General features: G+C 58.8%; 1 protein-coding gene across 8 annotated transcripts in view; it reads right to left on the bottom strand.

Annotated features, from left to right (window-relative positions):
* Nucleotides 1-2595: 2595 nt before the first annotated feature.
* PTPRF (protein tyrosine phosphatase receptor type F) overlaps nt 2596-22572 on the bottom strand; it is a 72378-nt gene continuing 52401 nt past the window's right edge. For 2 of the 8 annotated variants that reach the window (XM_088022467.1, XM_088022468.1), the window contains 21 exons: nt 22036-22153; nt 21368-21946; nt 20633-20730; nt 20226-20479; nt 20043-20136; nt 19243-19458; nt 18766-18920; nt 15930-16045; nt 11967-11999; nt 11132-11229; nt 8307-8430; nt 7988-8163; nt 7143-7262; nt 6710-6864; nt 6337-6622; nt 6072-6250; nt 5728-5854; nt 5383-5508; nt 4966-5120; nt 4740-4875; nt 2596-4313 (listed from right to left, as the gene is read on the bottom strand). In XM_088022467.1, the coding sequence (XP_087878593.1) occupies nt 4245-4313; nt 4740-4875; nt 4966-5120; nt 5383-5508; nt 5728-5854; nt 6072-6250; nt 6337-6622; nt 6710-6864; nt 7143-7262; nt 7988-8163; nt 8307-8430; nt 11132-11229; nt 11967-11999; nt 15930-16045; nt 18766-18920; nt 19243-19458; nt 20043-20136; nt 20226-20479; nt 20633-20730; nt 21368-21946; nt 22036-22153 (3414 nt within the window). In that variant the 3' untranslated portion in view covers nt 2596-4244. Of the gene's footprint in view, nt 4314-4739; nt 4876-4965; nt 5121-5382; nt 5509-5727; nt 5855-6071; nt 6251-6336; nt 6623-6709; nt 6865-7142; nt 7263-7987; nt 8164-8306; nt 8431-11131; nt 11230-11966; nt 12000-15929; nt 16046-17050; nt 17063-18765; nt 18921-19242; nt 19459-20042; nt 20137-20225; nt 20480-20632; nt 20731-21367; nt 21947-22035; nt 22154-22572 lie in introns of all 8 variants that reach the window. The other 6 variants (XM_028123454.2, XM_028123455.2, XM_028123453.2 and 3 more) reach the window with 4 other exon arrangements.

Here is a 22572-nt window from a genome sequence, read left to right on the forward strand (position 1 = left end):
GGTCCCCCCAAGGGCCCGGGCCTGGCTCCCATTTCCTCACTGACCTCGTCCTCTACTGCTCTCTCACCCCTGGCTCACGGTGTCACGGCCACACCAGCCTCAACAATCAGGCACATTACTGCTCAGGACCTTTGCTCCGCCTGCTCTTTGTGCCTGGATGCTCATGCTTTGTGGAGGCAAAAATCCCTCACCAGCTTCGTCTTCTTGACATTCAGCGTTTTCAGTGAGGCTTTGTCTGACCACTCTTCCCCACGTGCCTGATCCCTCCTTTCCCTAATCCCGTCCTGTGGCACTTACCAGTAACAAACTACATATACATTTATTATTTTTCATATGCTCCATGTCTCCTCCTACGGATATAATTACTACAAGGGCAAAAGTCTTTGTTCAGGTCGCTGGTGTGACTAGCACATAGCCAATGCTCATTAAGTATGTGTTGAATGAGTGGATGAGACCTAATTTTCTCATCTACAAAATGGGCATAATAGGACCACACTGTATTGTGAGGCTCACACGAAAAAAAATTCAAATTACTTGCACAGGAGGGTCACCTAGCCTCATTTTAGGATGCTTAAGGATAGCTTCTGGAGGAACTATTTCAGTGGAGATCTAATGAGCAGGATTTAGCCAGCTAGAGAGGTGGGGGAGAATGTTCCAGAACAGCTTATGGGAAGGTATGGAACTGAGAGGCGGAATGGTGAGGTAGGCACAAAGCTGACAGAGTAGACTGTGTCATGGCTAGAGGGCAGGGGGCAGGGGGCGAGGGGCAAGGAGGCTGCAGAGGCTGGGTTCTGCCACCTTGGAAACGTGGAGTTTGGGCCAACTGTGAGGGCTTGGCAGGGTCTGGTCAAGACAGGGACATGGTCACATCTGTCCCCAGGAAGAATCTTTCTGGCTGCTGTGCTGAGAATGGGTTGGCCAGGGCAGGGCTAGGGGCAGGCAGACCAGGTAGAGGGCAGGGCAGCAGTCCAGGCAAGGGAGGGTGGTGTGGGGGCACCAGCAGGGGAAATGCAGAGAATGGAACGGGTGAGCGAGAAGGCCGAGGGGGCGGGGTTTGCTGATTAGCTGAATGTGGGGAGAGGGAGGAAACTGAGTGGATGGGGTGCTACACACTGTGATGGGGGGCCCCGAGGACTGGGGGGACAAGGCAGGGGAGGGGGGCTGACATGGGGCGAGGGGGGGGCAGAGACTCTGGCGGACATAACCACGTGCGGGTCCCAGCTCTGGCGCTCACCTGCCCTGTGGTCTTTGACAAATGAATCCACCTAAGCCTTAGTTCCGTCCGTCTGTGAAGTGGAGAGGAGAGGGTCCGCTCAGTGGGGTTTTTCTGAGGCTTAGTGATCATGACCTAAAGTACTCTGTGCAGAGCCTGCCCGGCAGTTCTCATGCTCTTGTTCAAGTGACAATCTGATTATTTCTCCCTCACTTGGAGATGTTTGATGGTTTGTTCTTTTATTTAGTAAACAATCACTCAAATTTAGTACCATCAACAGTAACGTGAGGATGATGTCATTTTTCTAAACAGTTAGAAATAGGCCAGGCACTGACCGAGGTGCTGGGGAGCCCAAATCCCAGGCCTTGGGCACTCATGGCCCCCAAGGAGAAAGCTGCCAACACCGGAGGGCGGCGAGGCCCGAGGTGGGGGCGGCAGGACGTGACAGAGGGACTTCACCTGCCCGGGACTGCACCCCTTCCACGTCAACTGAAACCCCTCAGCCGCGCCATCTGGCTGCTTCCAGCTGGCCTTCCTCACTGCCCCCCGAACTGCACCCCTCGCAGTCCCTCTTATTTGTCCGTCCGTTTCACGCTTCCAAGCCTTTGTACAAGTTGCTCTCTGTTGGAAATGCTTTCCCCCCTTCTTAAAAGTGATTGCTCACCCCTATGAAGTGCTCAGAAGCCAGCTGATGTCCCTTCCTCGGGAAGCCTGCACTGATCCCGCTGCAGGGTCTGGTGCTGCCTCAGTGTACCCACTGCCCCTCCGTGTGGGGCTTGTCACAGCATTAACAACCTGGTCACTGCTGACTTATTTCTCTCTCCCACTTGTTCTGGGACCTATTTGTCTCTGTGCCCCAGGGAAGTTCCATGGCTCAACAGCTGGCAGGACTGGTCTGATTGAGCCCATGCTGCTGTGTGTCTGGGGGTCAGACGGCCACGCTGGGTCCAGAGGCCATGTCACAGGGATGACGAGAGTTCTCACTAACCAATTTCCATCCGTCCGGCCTCCACCGGCACGTGCCATCTCTGTCCTCCTAGCAGGGGAGGTGGCGAGGGAAGGGGAGGGGAGGGGGGGTGAAGAGAGGCAAAGCGCCTGCTCTTTGCCTGGGGAGCTGGGGTCCCAGGTGGCTTGCTCTTGATACACACTGGGGTCTGGTTTTCAGGGTTCGTAATGCTCCTTTCAGAAAGTGAGCACCATGCTGGGAGCCCCACCTGCCACACATACTCAGGACAGCCTCACTGTCTCCTTTGGAGCAGGAAATCTCCAGAATCTACCCCTAGGTACTGAACTGACAGAGCTCACTCTTTGGTTCCAGAAAGAGCTGAGACAGAGGCCCGGTTTGTAAGAAATCTTGATTATTCAAATTTATTACCATCAAGAATTATGCAACGATGCCGTAGTTCTCTTAACAAGTAGAAAACAGACTGTGTACAACAGTGGACTCTACAGCACTAGCATCCACAAGGTAAAAATGAATGTTTCATCCAACATTACCAACCCTGGATTGTTGATCTTGACTGAGCCTAGCTAGATCTGGGGACGTCTGCTCCACGTCCCTCGGCTAAAACAGCTATGCACCCTTCCCCGCCCCCACTTACCTACCTAGATAGTGCTGCCCAGAGGCCCTCTCCCTGCCCCTCAGCGAGCCGAGAGAATAAGGATTGATTATAGTACCGTTGAGAGAAGTCCAGTAGTCTTGCCACATTGGTTTATGAGGGCATCTTGAAAGAGTGGAAAAGAGCGACTCTCAGGGACTTTGAAGACAGCTGCAAACCAGGGAGGAAAATCATCTGGCCCCTGCTCTGAGGACAGACGTGTGCTCCCAGGCCCACTGGCCTGGACCCGAAGGGCCAGCTGTGCCCCTGCTCGGCCCTGAGGTGTGCGGGGCGTGGTACACACCCTGACCTGTGTCAATCACCGAGGCCACACGGCCGGATCCACAGCTTACCAACACCACGCCATACCGCAATGCTGGGGACGAAAGCAAGGCTCTGTGGGCCCAGAGGTCAGCCCGGCAGCTCCCCTGGGAAGCCCAGGCACAAGGGGCCACCTATTCTCTTGGGGGTTGGAAGCAGAGGCCAGGGGGGATGATTCTGGTTTTTTTTTTCTTGGTGGGTTTGGCTTTTTTTTTGGATTTTTTTGTTTTGTTTTGTTTTTTTGTCTTTGCATTTTTTAACCTTTGCAAACACGATGGTGATGAGGAACGCCTTTGCCAGGCTCCCCGAGACACGTCTGTGGTTCTGGGCTGTGAATGTTCACACACACACACGGGAATAGACAACTGGAGATGAGTGTTTCCTATCTCCTCCCCGCCCACCACGGTCTGTGGCGCCTCAAATAAGGCTCTGAAGGAAAAACAAAACAAAACTTAAAAAGGAAAGAAAAAAAGTCGTGTTTCCCCGCATTTGGCTGAAACAGGATCTCATCTGAAGGGCTGGAAGAGCAGCTAGATCAGTGGTGCCTCCTAGGCCCACGGCTGGGCCTCCACTCAGCCTGGTGGCCCCAGCTCCACACAGAGGAAGGCATGTTCTGTCCTTCAGCAGCAAAAGTCATACAAAAAAAAAGGATCCAAAGTGAACTCAAAAAAGAAAACAACTGAACCCCAACCCCCACAGCGGCCCATTCTGTAATTAAGGATTTGCAAAAGGAAAATCAGAGGGAAGAGGCTAGAATCCCTCAGTCTACCCCACTTAATGTATAAAAAAGGAGATTTGCCCCCATCCCCACCCCATGAGAAGAAGCATGAGAAACGCGGCAGCAGAACAGAGAGCTTGAAGCAGGCTCTGGGCGGGCCTGGTGGACAGAGACGGGCCACGGCACCTGGCTGCCGGCCCACCCACTCGCCCAGGGGTGTTCCGGGCTCTCCATTTGGTGTGGCAATGTTCCTGAAACGCTGTGACCCCGGTGGGCTGTGCTCTGCCAGCAACAGCATCTGTGCAGGAGGGCGAGACGATGGTCGGTATGGCTCAGAGGAGCTGGGTCCCCTCCGGAGCCCCAGCAGGGGCGGCGGAGGAGAGGGGAGCGCTAGTTACGTTGCATAGTGGTCAAAGCTGCCAAGGTACTCCAGGGCCGCACGATAGCACAGCTGGTACTGGTCCTGCCGGGACAGGGCGCTGGTCAGCCGCAGCCCGTGGGGGTGGATACTCCCGACACACTGGCCAAGGGCACTCCCACTGCAGCAAGGGGCCCCGGGCAGGTGCTAGCCCCAGATGTCGGCCCCAGGTGGTGTCCTGAGAACCTGGAGGGGCCTCTGAAGGCTCGGCTCTCCCCCTTTCCCACTGCCCTGCACCTACCTGCCTCCCCCCGGCCACCCCCATCATGTTTATCTGCTCCTAGACCCTGCACCCCATCCCAGCCCTAGCCGGGAACCAGGCACACTGCTTGGTGCTCAGTGCAGAGCTGCGGGAAGGAGGAGCATGTTCCACTCCTCCTACCCTAGCGTCTCAGGCAGAGCAACGGTAAATGTTGGCAGCTCGTGCAGGTGAGGAGCTGGGCTAACACACCAGCCAGTGGGCCCGCGTACCTCCGTCTGCACCATGGCTGGGCGCTGCGTGCGCAGGGTCTTCACAGTCTGGAACATGTCGACCACGCCCTCATAGCGCATCCGCTCCAGGACAATGCTCAGAGTGATAAACACGCCGGTGCGGCCCACGCCAGCACTGCTCAGGGACAGCACTGGATCAGGGGTCCTGCCCCCCAGGCCCACGGGCCCCCCACCCTCCCCCAGCCCTCCACGGGGTCAGCCCTACCTGCAGTGTACTGTGATGGGCCCGTCCTGCCCGAACTGCTCCTTGGTCTTGTGCACCTGCCCAATGAAGTCGATGAAGCCCTCACCCGTCTTGGGCACACCCTGCTCGGGCCAGTCTGTGAACTGGAACTGCCGGATCGTCCTCGACTGCCCATCCTGGAAGAGGCGGGTTGGGAACAGGGTTAGCACTTGTACCTCACGCTGCAGCCCTACCAGGCCAGATAGGCAGTACAACGACACAGGTCCATACCCATGAAATCCTGACACCCGAGGTCCCCGGGAAAGGTGCTCACGCCCCCCACCTACACCCTCACCTCAGGTTTCTGCAGCTTGAGCCAGGGCACCACCCCACACGTACGCGGGCAACGTGAGAGACACGCTTTCATGCAAGCATATGCACTCCCCTCTCCACACTTACCCTGGCGTCCGTGACCTTGAACTCACGCAGGATGTACTGGGGCATGTTGTACTCGGCCATCGGATCAACAACAAAGTACTGGTAGCGAGCAGAGCGCTCTGCTGGCCAGTACTGGTGACATTTCTCCTGTGGACAAAGGGCCCGGCCCCCATGAGCAGGTAGAGAGGAGTGAGGGAAGGAGAGCTCCAGGTTTCAGAGGAGTCTGGGGCAGGACGCGGCAGGTGGTGAGAAGGGGGTCTGAGGCTCTGCTGAGGGGAGGCTGGGCGTGAAGGGAGAGAGCCATGCAGAGGTGGCGGGTGTGCTCCCAGGTGCGGGAAGGGCCCTGGGGCGGGGGGGTGGGCTCACCCTGCCCATCTCCCGAAGCCTGGTCAGCATGACGATGATGGTGGAGTTGTGCTCCCATAGCATGCGCCAGAAGTCCTCGGTGCTCTCTGCCAGAGGCCCCTGTGTGGCTATGTAGGCCTTCTGTTGTCTGGGGTGGACAGAAGACTGGACATGCTGGAGGTGCTGCTGCCCCGAGTCTCCCCAAGACTGCCTAATCCCTTGGGAGTCCCACTCAGATCGCCTACCCCTCCTCCGGGAAGCCCACTCTGATCTTCCGGGCTGGCCCTACTCTGTTGTGCCCCCAGCTAGCCAGCTGCAGGCCTAGGCCCCCGGAGAGCGTGGTGGGCAGTCACAGGCATGCTGACCTATAGCCATCCAAGAAGCTGGCGTTGATGTAGTCCGAGCCCTCCACGCCACGGATGGGCTGCAGACACACACGGGTCAATTCATAGGGCATGATGTTCACCAGGCGATTCTTGAACTTGTTGCAGGGCAGGTTGGCGCTAATGAAGCGGGATGTGTGGGCCTTGGAGCTGGCCAGCAACTAGACAGAGGGATGGGCTGGTCAGGCCTGGCTTCTTGGTGGTGGGGGGAACATCCCCATGACCCAGTCCAGGCCCCTGAGCCCACCTTGAACTCGAGCTCCATGGCGGTCACACTCTCCCCAGGAGGCACTTGGCCCAGCTTCTGGATATGGGCATACAGGCTGCGGGCAGGCACCTCTGTGTGTCCACACGTGGCGGCCTCCAGCAGTGCCTCGTGGATGAACACATACTGGTCCTCGGTCTGCACCATATAGTTCCGCTGTGATCGCATGCATGTCACGTGGCCGTAGATGTCCACCGTCTTCTCGTGCTTCATCCGCTCCAGCATGGCATCGATCACGATGAAGCACCCCGTGCGGCCCACGCCCGCGCTGCAGGACAAGGGCTTGGCTTGGGGCAGAGGTCCAACCAACCCCCCTCCCACCCCCACCAACCCCTCGGTGGCAGCCCCTTCTCACCTGCAGTGCACCACCATGGGCCCTGCATCGAGTGGGTTGCAGGCCTTGACCCGCCGCAGGAAGGCCAGGATGGGGGTGGGGTACTCGGGAACCCCGTGGTCTGGCCAGGCCATGAACTGAAACTGACGCAGCTCCCGCTTCTCACTGGAGCCACTCTGGGGAGAAGAGTGGGGAGACACGATGGGATGGGGCAAGCATGCCTGCCACAGACTCTGGACAGGACCCCTGACAGGACTCAGAAGCCAAGGAGGTGGCCTGAAGGAGCTTGAGGCGCTGTTTCTGGTCATCCCACCCATGGCACTGGCTGCCACAGGGCGCTCGCATGCCTCTGAGCCCCAACTTCCAGCGCCAAGTTCTCGCTCACCCATCCCCAGGACACTGTGCTCAGACCACTTCCGGAGAGGGCCTGACAAGCACTGGGGCAGGGCCATACCTTGTGGAGCGCGAAGGTGCGCACAGTGTAGGTGGCCAGCTCCACTGTGTCCAGCAGGGTCACCTGAATGAGGCCGTACGTCTCGGTGCCCCGGGCCGGCCAGTACTGGTCACACTTCACCTACAGAGCGGCAAGTGGGGCAGGTGCAAGGGTGCTTAGAGGTACCCAAAGGCTCAGATAGGCGGGGGCCCCGGGGCAGAAGGGCGGAAGGTCTAGCTTACCTGGCCGCAAGGCGCCTAGCCCTGAACTCTCAGATCTGTGATGCCAGCCCCTCACCAAACCACATCAGGTTCTCATGCTACGTTGCCATCCCTGCCCCAGCTGGGAGGATGAGGGCCGTAATTGAAAATTATTTATTCATGACCAGATTGCACCAGGCACATTTTCTGCCAAATTTACCCATAACGTTTATGCGCCATTTTCAAGCTCTGTAAATTTTACGTTCCAGTCGATGCTTTGCCGTGCGAAAGCAGATAACAGCAGCTCTTTCCGCTAATTAACTTAGGAGATGTGTTAATGCCCCAGGAACACTCTGGCATCTGGGGAACATGTGAACATCCCAGGAACATGCTAGCAACTGGGGAACATATTAACATTCCTGGAAAATGACAACATCTGGTACAACATATTAAGATCCGAGGAGCGTGCCGGCGTCTAGGGAACGGGCCACATCCCAGGAATACCCAGTAGCCGGGGAGCATGAGAACACCCCAAAAAGACAAGAGCACTTGGTGCATCCCTTGGGGGAACTTCTGACAGAGACAGGAAAAGGTGCCTGGAAGTCACTTGGTGCCTGACTGTCTCCCACCCCACCTCCTGGTGGGAAGGCCCCCGCATGGTCCTACCCGGGACTTCTCCTCCAGCCGTGTCATCATGACCACGGTGGCTGTGCGCTGTTCCCACACCATCCGCCAGAAATCGCCCATGGTCTCGGGCAGAGGGCCCTGCGTGGCAATGTAGGCATTCTGCTTGCGGTAGCCATCGATGTAGTTGGCATTGATATAGTCACTCCCTGGGACACCTGGGAACAGGAAGGGGCACGGGAGAGCATTATCCCCGAATCCCCGCCCAGCCCACCATACCTTGGCGCACCCCTGGGGCTCCTGGGATGAAGTGTCGCCCCCGCCGGCAAGGGGGTGGGAGGGGGCGCTGCCCTCGGCTCACCGTCGATGGAGGTAAGGATGACTCGGGAGTGGTCGTAGGCAATGACATTTGCGTAGCGGTTCTTGGGCTTGTTCACTTCTAGGTTGGAATTCTCCCATGTGAACTGCTGTCCAGGGTCAATGGACTGTAGGAAATGGAGGAGGCAGATACAGCAGGCAAAGAGCTGGGGTCTCCCTACTGCCCCCAAGACCTGGGCTGCCAGGTGGTGCCCACATGGACCAGGGGCCCTTCTGACCATGGCACCAAATCCCCTTGCCCAGCAGAGCGGTCGGGGTCGGATGGGGGCAGGGGACAGTCCCTCCAGCCCTGCCCCCAACTCATGAAATGAATACAGACCAAGATGGAGCCATGGCTACCTGGGTCATGCTGTACCCGACACCGCTGCGGCTTCTGGGCACCTGCTGCATCACCCTGTCCAGCTCTCCTCCTACCTCCCTGGCCGTTCCCTCTCTGTCTCCTCTCCTTCCGCCTGCCCTTCCCGTGGGCAGGGCCCAGCACTCCTCCGGGGTTCATTCCTGGGCCTTCTTTGCAGTACAACCTTGCTGGGGCCCTCATTTGCTCGTAGGGTCTTGCACTCACCTGCTGGAGCTGCCCGCAACCCCAGCTGCAGCCCGGCCTCCCTGAGCGCCCGAGCTGAATGGCCAGCAGCCTCCTGGGCAGCCTCACCTGGGGGGCCCCCCGGGCCCTGCAATCTCACCCCTTGCTAATAAGCAGAGATCATCGGCTTCCCCCCACACCGGGCTCTGCCACTGGAACTCCGTCTCGGTCAAAGGCACCTTCACCCGTTCACCCCCAAACCCCGGCCAGAACCCTCAGTCAGCCTCAAAAACCCCGCTATGCTCCCGTCCCCTCGGTCACTATGTCCTTGTGCTTCCCCACCCTCTCAGCCTGGCCGCCCCAACTCGGACTTGGGCATCTCCCTGTCTCTTCGCTTTCGCCCCACTCTGACCCTCTCTGTCCTGTAGCCAGAACAATCCTCAGAAAGTGCCGATCTGATCATCATTCTCCTGCTTCAACGCCTCCCGCGGCTCCTCACGGCCACAGATCACGAAAGTGGAGTCTCAGTGAGAGCCCACCGTGTGCTTGGCACTGTTCTAAGCACTTCGCACGTTTCCTCCCCTCATCCTCCCATGGAAGCAGGCTCTATTGCCATCCCCGTTTTATAGAAGGATATAACCCAAAGCTCTCAGCGGAGCACACGATGCCCTCCGTGTTTTGGCGCCAGCCTGTTAACTCTCCACAGGACAGCAGGCTCTGCTTCTGTGAGACCCTGCAGCACACCCCACCCCTCAGCCTGCCTTGGTGCTGTCGGCCTACTTTCTCTGTACATTTTGTCATGTTTAATGGAGCGCAACTGTTGTACTCAGCATCGATTATCTGTCTGAGCTGGCCTCCCCACCGCCTGAGCGGCCTGTCGTCTCCACATCCCCAGCACTGAGCACGGGTAAGTGCTCCACCGTGTGACGACTGACTGACCATAAAAGGAGACAGAGCTATGGGATCCCGGCTGAGGAATAGCTCACAGCAGGCCCGGGTAGGCAGAGAAGGCTTCTTGGAGGAGGGAAAGCTCACACTGGACGACAGAGGTGGGCAGAAGGTGAGAGGGGGAGAGCACTGTGAGCCTGGACAGTGAGGTGCAGGGTCTCGTGGGAAGGAAGGGCAGGTGTGGGATGGGGGACTGGATGGGTGTGGGCAGAGACCATGGAAGGCCCGCCGGGCCAGTGAGAGAAGTGAAAGCAGGGAGCATAATTCACCAAGTTTGTTACCTCCACAGCAGGGCCTTACTGCAAAGCAGGCCCCCGTGGGTGCTCTACAGAGAGAGGTGACATGCTTTCCTCACAGCAGGCATGTTCATCAATTTGCCTGCCAAGCTCAATTTCCTCTGCAGAAACCTGGCCCACAGCCCTCGGAAGGGGAATCCTGGGACCCCAGGGTACCACACACAGCTGACGGTGGGCATCTGACCAGAGGGAGCAGACTCACAGGCTGGGCTGTACCAGCCCACCAGTCACCTGTGCATCCATTATGGGTTGAGGGTGAGTCCTGGGCCAGGCCTGGGCTGGGGGCAGGGGCAGCAGCAGGAAAGGAGCTGAGGCAGAACACCACCTCTGGGTGTGCTCCTTAGAGGAGAGGGGGCTCTCCTTTATCACCTCCTTCTCTAGCAGAGCCCTCCCCAGCTGGGCCACCTGCACGCCCTCAGACCCCTGGAGCCGGGACGTTGGAGGCCCCAGCAGGGGGCAGGTAGGAGTCAAGACCAGAGTGAAGAGAGCGCATGGAGGGCCGTGAGCAGGAAGGTTCGTGCAGCCTGAGTTGCAAGCCTGGAGGCCCCCGATTCCCCGCTCTGTGACCCATGTTGCTCTGAGATTGCACGTGAGGGCATACATGTGCAGGCCACAGGCTGTCAGGCAGGCCTGAGTCTGACTTCTGCTCCACTACACACCAGCTATTTAACCTTGGGCAAGTCACTTCCTTTCTCTGAGCCTCAGTTTCCTCATCTGTAAGATGAGATAATAACCATACCATTTCATACTGCGAGGAGGACAGAAGGAGGGGACGCATGCAAATGGCCTAGCCTGGTCTCGTCTGCGGTTAGCTCTTGATAAATGAGCTGTTCCTCCTGATCCAAGTGTGCGTAGGAGCGACCTTTTGTCTGCCTCTGTTAGCATGTGGGCACGTGTCTGAGTGTCCAGACGTGGGGTGCTTGAAAGGGCCTCTGCCAGGCCTCTGCCCTGAGGGCGGAGCTCCCCACTCGCCACAGCCTGGAGCCCCCCCACCCACAGCTGGGGCCCAGGCCAGGCGCAAGGCAGGGGGTAAGGACGTCTCACCTCATACTCCTGGGAGAACTTGAGGCCGTCGTTGGCTTTGAGGCGCTCGATGTTGTCCGCCAGGTCAGTGATGGGGATGGGCGGGTGGTCTCGCATACCTAGGGGAGGGGGCACATCCAGGCGGAGTCAGGGCGAGGCGAGTGCTGGGTGGTGGAGACAGCCCCGATGCATGTGATGCGTACATGTGAACATGTGTGACCATGGAGCACTCGGCACTGGTGGCATGGGGACAGCAGCACATGCAGCGACAGGGATGGTGGGGCACACAGCGGCCAGAGGGCAGGAGAGGATGGAGGCAGCGTGTGTGCGTGAGCGCGTGTGTGCGTGTGAGCCTGGGGGGTGGGGGGCACCAGGGCCGCGCCTGGCGGGTTCTCAAGAGGGATACCAGACTTCCTTCCTCCCGGGCTGGGGCTGGAAGCCCAGGTTCGGGGTAGCTGCACACCCGGCCCACGGGCCCTGCCTGTGGGCAGCCCTCCTGCCCCTCACTGGCGCCAGTCACTGTGGGAGACTCAGTGACGTGGTCTCTACACCGAGCGCGTGGATGGAGTGGACATGGAAGAGTGACACGGAAGAACCCAGAGAGAAAAGCAGAAATAAGGAGGGAGATGGGGAGAGAGGAGACAGGAGAGGCACCCGGCAGGGTGTCGGGCGGGGACTGGAGGCAACAGGGGTAGAGAGACAGGGCTGGGGCCAGCGGGAGGGAAAAGAGGACTGAAGGAAGTTGTGGGGAGAGAAGGGAAAGAAGGGTCGAGAAAGGAGGGAGGCGATGGGGTGAGAAAAAGTTGGAGGAAACAGACACAGAAGCCAGAGTAGCCCCCGAACTCAGAAAACTAACTTGAGATATTCGGGCAACTGGGGACACTGGAACCTGCAGAGAAAGAAAACACAAAAAAATAGCGGGGCAAGAGAAGAAAGCCCATCAACCTTCTCCGGTTCAGGGGACACGTGGAGGGCCGGGGCGGGAGCAGTGGCCCCACCAGAGGTCCCCCAGATGCCCCCTCCTGAGGAATGCAGGCCCATCTCCCACCCGGAGCGGAGCGCTCCCAACCCCCTGGGCATCCTTGGGGGGGCCTCTTTTTAAGACCAAATTCTAGATCCGAACCGACCCTCATCCCCTCTGGTATCAAAATTTGACCTTGGCTATTTTCAGATGATTAGGCGAAAGGGGAGTGTGCCTTCACATAGAGAGATGAGGCACGTATGGTCAGAAATGACAGGGTCAGTCTGCACAAGGTTACGCAAATGACGACTGTAGTTTCTGTGGGTTTGAAGAATTTTCAGAATAAAGATTAAATTATAGGAGAAAAAAAAAAAAAGCTTGCCAAACTAAAAAAAATAAGAAGAAAACTCGCCATGCCCCTGATCCCTCCCTATGTCCCTCCTGGTCCCTGGTTCTCTCAACAGTCCGGGGACCGCCGTGTCCATGGGGATGCCTCTCCCCACTGGCAACCTCTATTCCTTGAGCTCTGCATCTCTGGTGACTCATGGCTGGCCGCTTCTGGACAACCCCATCCCTCTGCACTTGACCTTCACCCCATCTGTGCACACCTTCTTCATCACTCCTTTCCTCTCAGACCCCTGTGATTTCCCTCCAGCCCCTGCAGCCAACCCTGGGCCCTTAGAGGCTCAGCAATCCTCCCAGGCCTGCCTGTTTAGCACCCACACCCAGGCCACACCTTCCCGGATGCTCTAACCACTTTCTCCTCACAGAGAAAACCGGGGCCACCAGTCCAGAGCTCCAGCAGCACGTTCCCTTACACCAGCTCCCCCCAACTCCCGTCCTCATTGGGCCTGGAGCTCAGGAAGGCATCCCCACACTGCTCCTCTGGGCTACATCACAGCCCCACACCCAGGCCGGGGTCTAGAGCTGGCTTCTGGGTTCCTGCCCCACAGGCGAGCATCACTACCCCTGCATCTCAAATGCTCACTTGAAGGACCACCATCTGTAAACAACTTCCATATTGGTAAGAAGAAAAATCCTTTTTCGAGCCCGCACCCTTCCCCTCCTGCTGTGGTCCTGCCCACCCTGGCCTCCGAAAGGGCTTTCTCCACCTGCTCACTCCCCACTCACTGCCCCTCAACCCCGCCGAGACGCTTCTGCCCCCGGGACTTGGCCACCATGCTCTCTCCACGGTCGCCACAGCCAAAGCCAACGATCCCCTGGGTGCACAGCCAGCCCCGCCCGGCCTTGGCTTCAGGGACACCCCACTCTTCCCGTACTCTTCCTCTCTGGCCGTTCCTTTTGATCTCCCTGGTTACTCTTCATTCAGCCACCTCAACATTTCACCTCCTTCTTGGCTGCCCGCCCTTCTGTACTCCGGCTTTGACTACCACATGCTGCTCATCTCCCACGTCTGCAGTTTCAGGCGGGTAGCAGTGCGGAGGTACAGACCCGGGTGCTGCCTGGAACCCCTCTGACCACTGCTCAGCCATAAGCCCGAGCCCTGCTGCCTCCTCACACCGCCAGAGACTGCCCTCCACTCCCACGGCCACACTCCTCATCCAAGTCCTCGGCACCTTTCACTCACTCCCTGGCTTTCTAGTCTCCCAATTTCTCCCTTTCAACCTGACTTCCACAAAGCAGCCAGAGCGAGATCTCCAAATCACAATTCTGACCCTGCCGCTCCCCTGCTGAAAACTTTCTAAGAGATTTTATTTATTTGAGAGAGTGAGAGAAGGAGCAGGGGGAGCAGCAGCGGGAGAGGGCGAAGCAGACCCCCCCCTGCTGAGCAGGAAGCCCCATGTGGGGCTTGATCCAAGGGATCCCCGGGATCATGACCTGAGCCAAAGGCAGGTACTCAACTGACTGAGCCACCCAAGCACCCCGCCCTGCTGAAAACTTTTACTGCTTCCCTGGTATCCTCATGATGAAGTCCAAACCCCTTAGCCTGGCACTCAGGTTCCTCTGTGGTGGACCTCTGCCTACCCTCCGCTCTTATCTGTGGGCTCTCGGTACCCCAACTCCAATGCTGCAGGATACTCAGCGCCCGTGGGCTGCCTCCGCAGTGCTGTTTCCACTGGAGGGAGCCCTCTCCCATCTCCCCGTTTGCCTGACTCATGTCCACATGGCTTGGCATCCCCTCTCATAGGAGGAGGCTTCTCGGCCTTCTAGGCCGCCAGCAGCCTAGACAACTGATTCCTCACAGATATGATCATGCTGGGTTGCAACAGCCTGCTAGGTCGTCCAGCGCACTTACTCTCAGGATGCATGCCTTTGGAACCCAGTCACTGTGCTGTGAGGGAGCCCAGGCCACGTGAAGAGGCCTCATGTGGCTGTCACAAGCTGACAACCCCAGGTGGGCTCATAGCTGACTCTAGCATCAATACCAAACATATAAATGAATGAGTCTTCAGAATTCAGGAGACAGAAAACTTTTCCATAAAGACCAGATAGCGAATGTTCTTGGCTTTGTGGACATATGGTAGATGCTACTTAACTTGGCCTTTGTAGTGTGGAAGTAGCCACAAATAACATATAAATGAATGGACATAGCTGTGTTCTAGTAAAACTTTATTTGCAAGAACAGGTGGCGGGCCATATTTGGCCACGAGCCAAAGTTTGCTGATCTCTGCTTTAAATGCTTCTAGCTCTCAGGGGCGCCTGGGTGGCTCAGCTGGTTAAGCGTCTGCCTTCAGCTCAGGTCATGATCTCAGGGTCCTGGGATCGAGCCCCGCGTCGGGCTCCCGGCTCAGCGGGGAGCCTGCTTCTCCCTCTCCCCCTGCTCATGCTCTCTCTCTTTGTATCTCTCTATCTCAAATGAATAAATAAGATTTAAATAAATAAATAAATAAATAAATAAATAAATAAATAAATAAATGGTTTTAGCTCTCAGGCTTCCAGGTGAGGGCCCAGACATTCTGAAATAGAGACAAGCTATTCCTGTTATACTCCGGTCTGAACTTTTAATCCACAAAAACCATAAGGGGTGACACATTCCTAATGCTGTTTTAAGCCGTTAAGTTTTGCAGTCATTTAATATCTAGCTCACATATACATAAGCCCTGTTTGTGTGTTAATTCACTCACTCAACTCAATTGTCCATTTCACAGGCATCCCCTTAGAGCCCACTGTGTGCCCAGTACAAGGGATGGCGATGAACAAGACACAGTTCTTGGCTCCACAGAACTTGGATTGTCATTGAGGCCATTCTAGCCCAGGGTGAGAGGTGTCATTGTGGAAGGAGCAGAGAGGTTCTGGAAGCCAGGGGAGACCCCCAGGCCTATGTGGGGGCTGAGGTAGGCTGGAAGACTTCACCTCGGGGAGGGGTCTGAGCTGTGTCTCCTGGGGCACGGGGCGGAGGGCGGGGGAGTGACGCTTTAGGAAGAAGGGACAGCCAGAGAGCCATGGGAGAGTGGCTGGAGAAGGAAGGGCAGGTAGAGTGCCCTGTGTGGGGTCCCTGTGCTCACACAGTTAAGTCTGGGCACCCTATCCCACCACAAGTGTCTGATGGGGCATTTCCCACCAACAGACCCCTCTTTTGTGCGGAGGGGACAAAATGCAGACGCTGGCCACCCTGTGGCTGGGATGTGGGCTCTGGGAGGGTCCTTAGCTCATATTCGGAGGCCTTGACCCAAGATGAGGCAGGGCCTAAGCAGCTGGGCCTCCCCCGAGAGGCTCTGGGGCTCCTGGGCTCCCGTGCAGCTGTTGCATACTGGAGCTTCTGTCACAGGGCACAGGGAGCGGGCAGCAAGAAGAAACAGCAGTAGGAAATGGGGGCACGAGGTCAGGGGCTCTTGGTAGAAACCCCGGGACCTGCAGGCCTGGGCTGGGGACAGGTGTGCTGGGGAGCCACCCTACCTGGTGTCTGGTAGTTGAGCCTCCGCATCTCCACGGGGTCAGAGGAATGGGCCAGCAAGGAGTCCTTCAGCCCGACTGACTGCTCGTCCTTGGACGATGGGGAGTGCGTCCTCTTCCTGGAGGAGCAGAAGGGCAGCTGGTGAGAACCTGAGGGCCAGGCCGAGGACAGACGGGGGGCGTGGCTGGCCGTGGCAGAGACCCTGTGTGTACGGCTCCGTCCCTCCCGCTGCCCCACCCCATCCTGGGGCCTCTGGGCACGGGGGGGGGGGGGGGGGGGGTCAGTGGCAGAGCGGTTTAACACGGAGAACACAGGGTGGGATGGGTGGGGTCACAGCAGGACTGGGGGACGGACGGAAGGCCAGTGCAGCGAGGGGGAAGGGGTTGCAAAGGCTGGTGGTGCCTTCCAATAGAGGGCAGGTCACTGCTGGGCAGTGGCTGCTGTCCCCAAGGCCGCCACAGCTGGGGCAGCAGAAGCCACCAGGAATAAACATGCAAACGACACACAAGCTACGCAAACATCACAGAGAGCCAGGCCCCAGCTGTCTGTCTCTCGGTATCAGGGTCAACGTCCAGAGCGGCAGGGGAGGGCCGGCGAAGGCGTCACCCTAGCTGGGCAGAGTCCTCCCTCACTGGCCTCAGCTCCCCTGTCTAGAAGGACAGGGTCAGAGACAGACTATGGGGTCTAGCTGCAGAAGAGCATCCAGGAGCTGCTCCTGCTTTTTGGACACGGGTGTTTGTGTACGTGTGCACGAGTGTGTAAAAATACACACCTCCCCCTGCCTTGCAGCCAGTGCTCTTTGCACATGTCTCCTGCAGCGCTTAGGTCATCCTAGAGAACTGGAACCTGGTAGAAGGCTCTGGGGAGCTTGGAGTTAGTCTCTGCACTCAGGGAGGGCACTGAAGTCTGCACTATGCTTGCGCCCTGGGGAAGGGGTGTCCCCTGTGCAGGGTATGAGTCGAGAGAGTCACAGAGCCCACCCTGGAGCCTGCTGAGCTGACCAGACAAGCACAGGCCAGGAGGCTTCTGGTCAAAGCCCCGCCCCTCCCTGCTGGGCCCGAAATGTGCACAGGGATAAGATGTGAAGGGGGAGGCGTGTGAAGAGAGAAGGAATGACTCCTACCTTTCTTGTTTACTAGGTCCCGAAAGATAGGCAAGGACAGAAGAAAGGAATGGTCATTGTTTCTGCCAAGCATTCAGGCCCTCTTACAAGGGGGATACTGAGGGACCTATTTATGGCAGTTACGTGGCACTCACGGGCAAGGGTTGGCTCTCCTGACAGACCTCAGGACCCAGATGGGGTGGGAAGGAGGATGAGTGCGTGTGTGGGACACTCCTTGGCCCACCCCCTAGTCTCCACGCCCTGGACCGGGAAAGCCTGTGCCTTATTCACCCTGGGAAGAAGGAATGAACTCTTCAAGAAGGAGGCCCTCGGTTTAGGTCAGGGCCAGCGGAGCAATGGAGCACGGAGCAAGGAACTGCTATGTGGAGACGAGTTCAGACATACAGACCAACCTGGGTTCACTGCAAGTATTCACGAACATACCCTATGGGCTCGACAGCGTGGTGGGTGCTCTAAACACAGGCCTCGTGATGTGCCCACTGGGGCAGATGGGGGACAATGTGGGGAAGACGTGGGGACAAAGGAGAGTCTCGTAGGTACCAGAGTCTGGGGAAGGGAGTCTTTTTTTCTTTTTTTAAATTAAGTTCTAGGGGCTTGAACTCACAACCCCAAGATCAAGAGCTGCATACTCTGCTGACTGAGCCAGCCAGGTGCCCCTGGAAGGGAGTCTTGAAGGATGCAACGGCAGCAGCTGGGTGGGCCTGAGCGGGAGAGGTGCAGTGTGGAGGCCGCCGGAAGCCCCGGCCGCCTGGGGGACTGCAGTAGTTCAGTGACTATGTCGGGAATGGCAGGAGGGGCCGGACTAGCCAGGCGTGTGATCGTCAGGTGATAGAGGTTGTGTTTTATTTTGGGAGCCACTAGAAAGTTTTAAATTGAGGATGACAAATCTCTGGGGAGTACCTTTCAGGCTGGCGGGTGGATGGAGCGAGGGGGCGGCTCCAAGAGTAGGGGGCTACTACCACCCGAGAGAGAGAACCAAGGAGCACTGTGTGCCAGGTGCCCAGCTATGCCCACACATGCGCTGCCTTGCGGGGAGCCTCCGGAGAGAGGAGAAGCAAATGTAGCTATCCTCAGGATAGAACTCGAGGGGACCAGGCGGAGTGACAGGGGAGAGGGGGGTGAGGCTGGCACCCAGGTTTCTGGCTGCTAACTAGGTGGAGGGATCGGACCCTTGTGATAGAGACTGCAGGGCAAGAAGGTTAAGGGGAAGGTTCGAGACACACTGAGTCTGGGACAGCTGTGGCTGCTGTGGTTACCCCAGGAGCTCAATCAACGTGTGCCAATGAATGTCCGTGGGCGTGTGGGCCTGCCGCTGGGTCCGGACCTCTCGAGGCCTAAGTGGGAGAGCCAGGCTGGGGAGTCACCTCGGGATGGTGGCAGGGCGAGTGCTGAGGGTAGGAGACCAGGGAGGGCAGTGTCCTGATGCTTGAAGACAGATGTGCTCACATCCACCGAAACAGAGACACAGATGGACAGACGTGCCCAGGGATGCAAGTGAACCAGCCCTCTGTGAAGCTTTGGCTGCTCGTCACACCTAGGTTAACACACACGCGTGTGCACACACACTGCTTCTGCTGTTCCACGCTTCCCACTGAGCCCAGGAGCTGGGGTGTGGGCCGCTGTGGCTGCCCTGTACCTGCATGACCCATGCCAGGAAGGACCTCCGAGCCCAGGGGCGGGTGGCTGTCCCCCGGAGCCCTGAGCGCAGCACTCACCTCTTAAACAGGAGGATGGCGATGACAATGAGGATGATGAGAATGACCGCCAGGACGGGGCCTGTCACCCACAGCATCTCAGGCTCCTCCTGTTGCTGGGCTGGCGTCACCTGGACCACGATCTCATCGGAGTAGGGGCTGGAGGCATAGCGCTTCTGTGGCCCAGTGGAGGAACAGCACAGGTGATGAGCTCAGTGTGACATCCCCCACCCTCTGCCCACCAAACCTGGAGGAAGGGCTCTGGGGCTGGGCTACGCTGGGCTCGCTGGGCTGGCTCCTAAGTGGCTGACCTGAGCCTGGCCAGCTAAGTCTCTAGAGCTAGATCAGGTCTGACCTCCTGGGTCCTAGGAGCTGATGTCTTTCGAGATAACCTAGTGCAGGTCTGGGACCCCTGGGGCAGCCCTAGGTCTGGGATCTCATAGTGTTTAAGACTGGCCCACTCTCGGGGTGCTGAGAGCCCAGGCAGCTAAGGCAGACCTGGTCCATGGGTTCCTTCAGGGAGGCGAGCACAAAGCACTGATAGCTCAAGTCCGGAGACAGGGGCCGGTTGTAGAAGCCCCGGTAGCTCTTCTTGTCCCCCAGGGTGAAGGTCTCGGGGAGCACGTCCACCTGAGCAGCCACGTAGGGCTTCAGCCGCTCTGCCTGCCGCCGCCGCCGCCGCTCCCCACCGCCCTGCTCGATGGCCTCCAGAAGCTGACAGAGCAGAGCACAGGAGTCACGCCTGACCTCAGACCACGGACTGCCGGGCCTGTGGCCTCAGATGCCTTCTCCCTGGACTGAGACCAAGGCTCACCCTCTGTGTAAGGGGCCCGAGCCTGGCCCGGCCCACTGTCCTTGCGGAATAACGCCACACACCAGCACCCCCCGGCCCAGTTAGAAGAGGGCCTCTGGGCCACCTGCCCCCCACCCCAACCAGAGAGGGCTGGCTCCACACATCTGTGAGAGCAGGACAGGGAATTCCCAATATGCTGGGGGTTCTACTCCAGCCCCGTGGGATTGCCCCAAGTCTCTAGGGCTCAGAAGCCTCTAGACCCGCAGAGTGGTCTCTGCTTCCTCCTGTCCTGGGGGATTCCCGGCAAAACCCTCCAGGGAGTCTCTGTAAGCCTGCCAGGAGTTTTCTGAGAACTCCCAGGGGGCCGCTTCAGAGTCCCAGAGAGGCCCAGGCTGTCAGCCAGAGCAGCCAGAGAGAGATTCCAATTTGGGGGTGTCCCTGGGGCTGCAGCCAACCAGTGCAATGGGGGCTATCACGAGTGGTGCCCCGTCCCATCCGCGGGCACCTCATCCAGCTCTAGCTCCTCGGGGGTGCTCCATCTCGGGGCCAGCATGCTCCCGCCCACACGGTCCACGGGCACCACCACGATGTAGAACCACCTGGGCGGGCAGAGTGGGAATCAGGGCTGTCGTCGCCCACGCTCGCGGCCCCGGCCCTGCCCCTCCCCCGCGCGGCCTCATCTGCACACCTGATGAGGGAGGCGTCCTGCACATGGGGCATGGAGAGAGTGAAGCGACCGTCCTCTACGTAGGCGGAGGCGGGCAGCGGCTTGTGTGGCAGGAGGTCCGGGGCCGTGCGGATGGACACGAGGTGCTGCAGGCCCCCGGCGCTGCTGCCACGGCTCATGAGCACGAACGAGTACTCTGTGTTTGGCTGCAGGTCTGCAATCAGTTTCCGCATGGAGTGCCCGTCTACCTCCACACTCTGCCCGTTGTACAGAATCTGGCGGGGGGAGGGACAGGCAGTGCACGGAGGTGAGCCTCCCCATCATGGGCCCACGGGGCAGGGCAGGTGTGTGTGCCCAGCCGGGAGGCTGCGGCACCAACGCCCGCACGTGGGACCGGAGGGACAGCCCCCGATAGGGCCCTCACCCACCTTGAAGGGTACAGCCGACTTGTAGGAGTCGGGGACCTCCCAGCTGAGCAGCACAGACGTCTTCATCGCAGCTGCCACGCGGAAGTTCTTGGCAAACACTGTGGAACACAATGAGGGGGAGGGGGCAGTCAGCTTTGGCCGTGAAACTGGGCTGGGGCGAACGGTTCCCTGCCGGGAGGAGGTGCCAGTCAGGGCTGGGGGTCAGGAATGGCTGCAGAGGCCAGGTACCCCACTCCCAGCCAGCTTCCAATCAATCACACAGCTCAGCTCCCAGCCCAAACTCCTCTTCACAGTGAGTACCGAGCCGGGCAGATGCCACAGGACCCATGGTCGGGATCTCCAGAGGTGCTGGTCAGTGACCGGATGTCGGTGGGATTTGGTCACAAGCAGCCTGTGACCCCACACCAGAGCACAGTGGAGCATGTTCACTAGAAGTCAGTGGGTCAGGGCCTTGAGAGAGTAGTGTCCCACACCCAAGAATGGTGATGCAAAAGAGATCAGTGGGTCAAGGTCACGAGAGATTGGAGTCGCACAGCAGAGATCAGTAGATTAAGGAGAGCAGAGGTTAAGGGTCGCACACTGAGAACGTGGCGCCTGTTGGCTAGAGGTTAGTGGTCACGGTCATGAGAGACTGGAGGGTCACACAGCAGAGGCTGGTGGATCACAGTCGCCAGAGGTCAGTGGGTCAAGGAGAGCAGAGGTCCCCAGGCGCGGCCACATGCCCGCAGCACACACCTTGATCCATGGGCATGGTCCGGGACTGGATGCTGGGGCTGAGTGGGCCGGCGCCTTTGCTGGTCCGTGCTCGGACCTTGATGTCGTAAGTGGTGTCCGGCTTGAGGCCAGAGAGCGTGAGGCGGGTGTCGGCAGTGAGGTTCTGCAGCTCCTGCTGGCTGTTGATGTCACGGTACACCACGGAGTAGTTGGTGATGCGCCCATTCCTCTCCGCCAGCATCGGGGGGTCCCAGGTCAGCTCCGTGGTGGAGGTGGTCAGCCCTATCACACGCAGGTTTTGGGGGAAGCCACTGGGTATGTCCTCGGGAGTCGTGATCTCCTTCTCGAACTCCTCTCCTAGGCCAGCCCGGTTCTTGGCGGCCAGCTGGAAAACGTAGGTGGCTCCCTTGTGTAGGCCGATGACAGTAAAGTGCTGTTTGTCCTTGCCAAAATCCATGACGTTGGGCTCTGCCTCGTCGGCACGGCGATACTGCAGCCGGTAGCCCAGCAGTTCCCCGGGGAGCTCCTTGGGGGGTTGCCACTGCAGCAGCGCGGTGTTCATGGCCGTGGTGCTGACCATCATGGTAGGCCGGCCTGGGACTGAACAACCACGCGCCGGGCTCTGGTGCTGCCCACCCGGCTGCCCGCCCCTCCCCGCCCCCCGGCTCCACCCCTGACCCCTCACTCACCTGCCCCCGTCGTCGTGACAATTTTGGGCTTGCTGCGGGCACCATCCCCCTTGGTGGTGTAGGCGGCGACGGTAATGGAGTAGGTGGTCTCTGGGGTCAGGCCGCTGATGGTGGTTTCCTGAGGAGGAGGAAGGGCTCGTTCCCATCACCGAGGAGCAAGGAGGCCAGACCGTGCCAGCCACCTCAGGACCTCAGCTGGCAGGGAGTCTCTGGGGCACACGGGGCCAGAGGTCCTGGGGGCGGTGGGGCCGTGCAAGGCTGGACGCTGCCGGACGCAGGGCAGGTGTGTGGGATGTGTGCCCAGGAGGACCCCGCCCGTCCCAGGAGCTGCACGCTGGGAGCAGACAGCTCCCTCTTCCTTTCAGGTGAGAATAAAGTCTACACTGTTCCTCTACTCCACTGCACCGCGAATGACACCTCACAAAGTCTGTGCACAGGAGACACACAGGGCGAGCCCCTTGCACGGCTCTGGGCACACACATGCACGCAGCCTACAGCTGCTCCTCCTGTGTAAGTAGGCAGAGGGCCACTGCAGTG

This window comes from Eumetopias jubatus, unplaced genomic scaffold (assembly GCF_037043125.1).
Source record: "Eumetopias jubatus isolate StellerSeaLion01/CBP00866 unplaced genomic scaffold, mEumJub1_p1.0 scaffold_4, whole genome shotgun sequence".
NCBI classification, from domain to species: domain Eukaryota; kingdom Metazoa; phylum Chordata; class Mammalia; order Carnivora; family Otariidae; genus Eumetopias; species Eumetopias jubatus.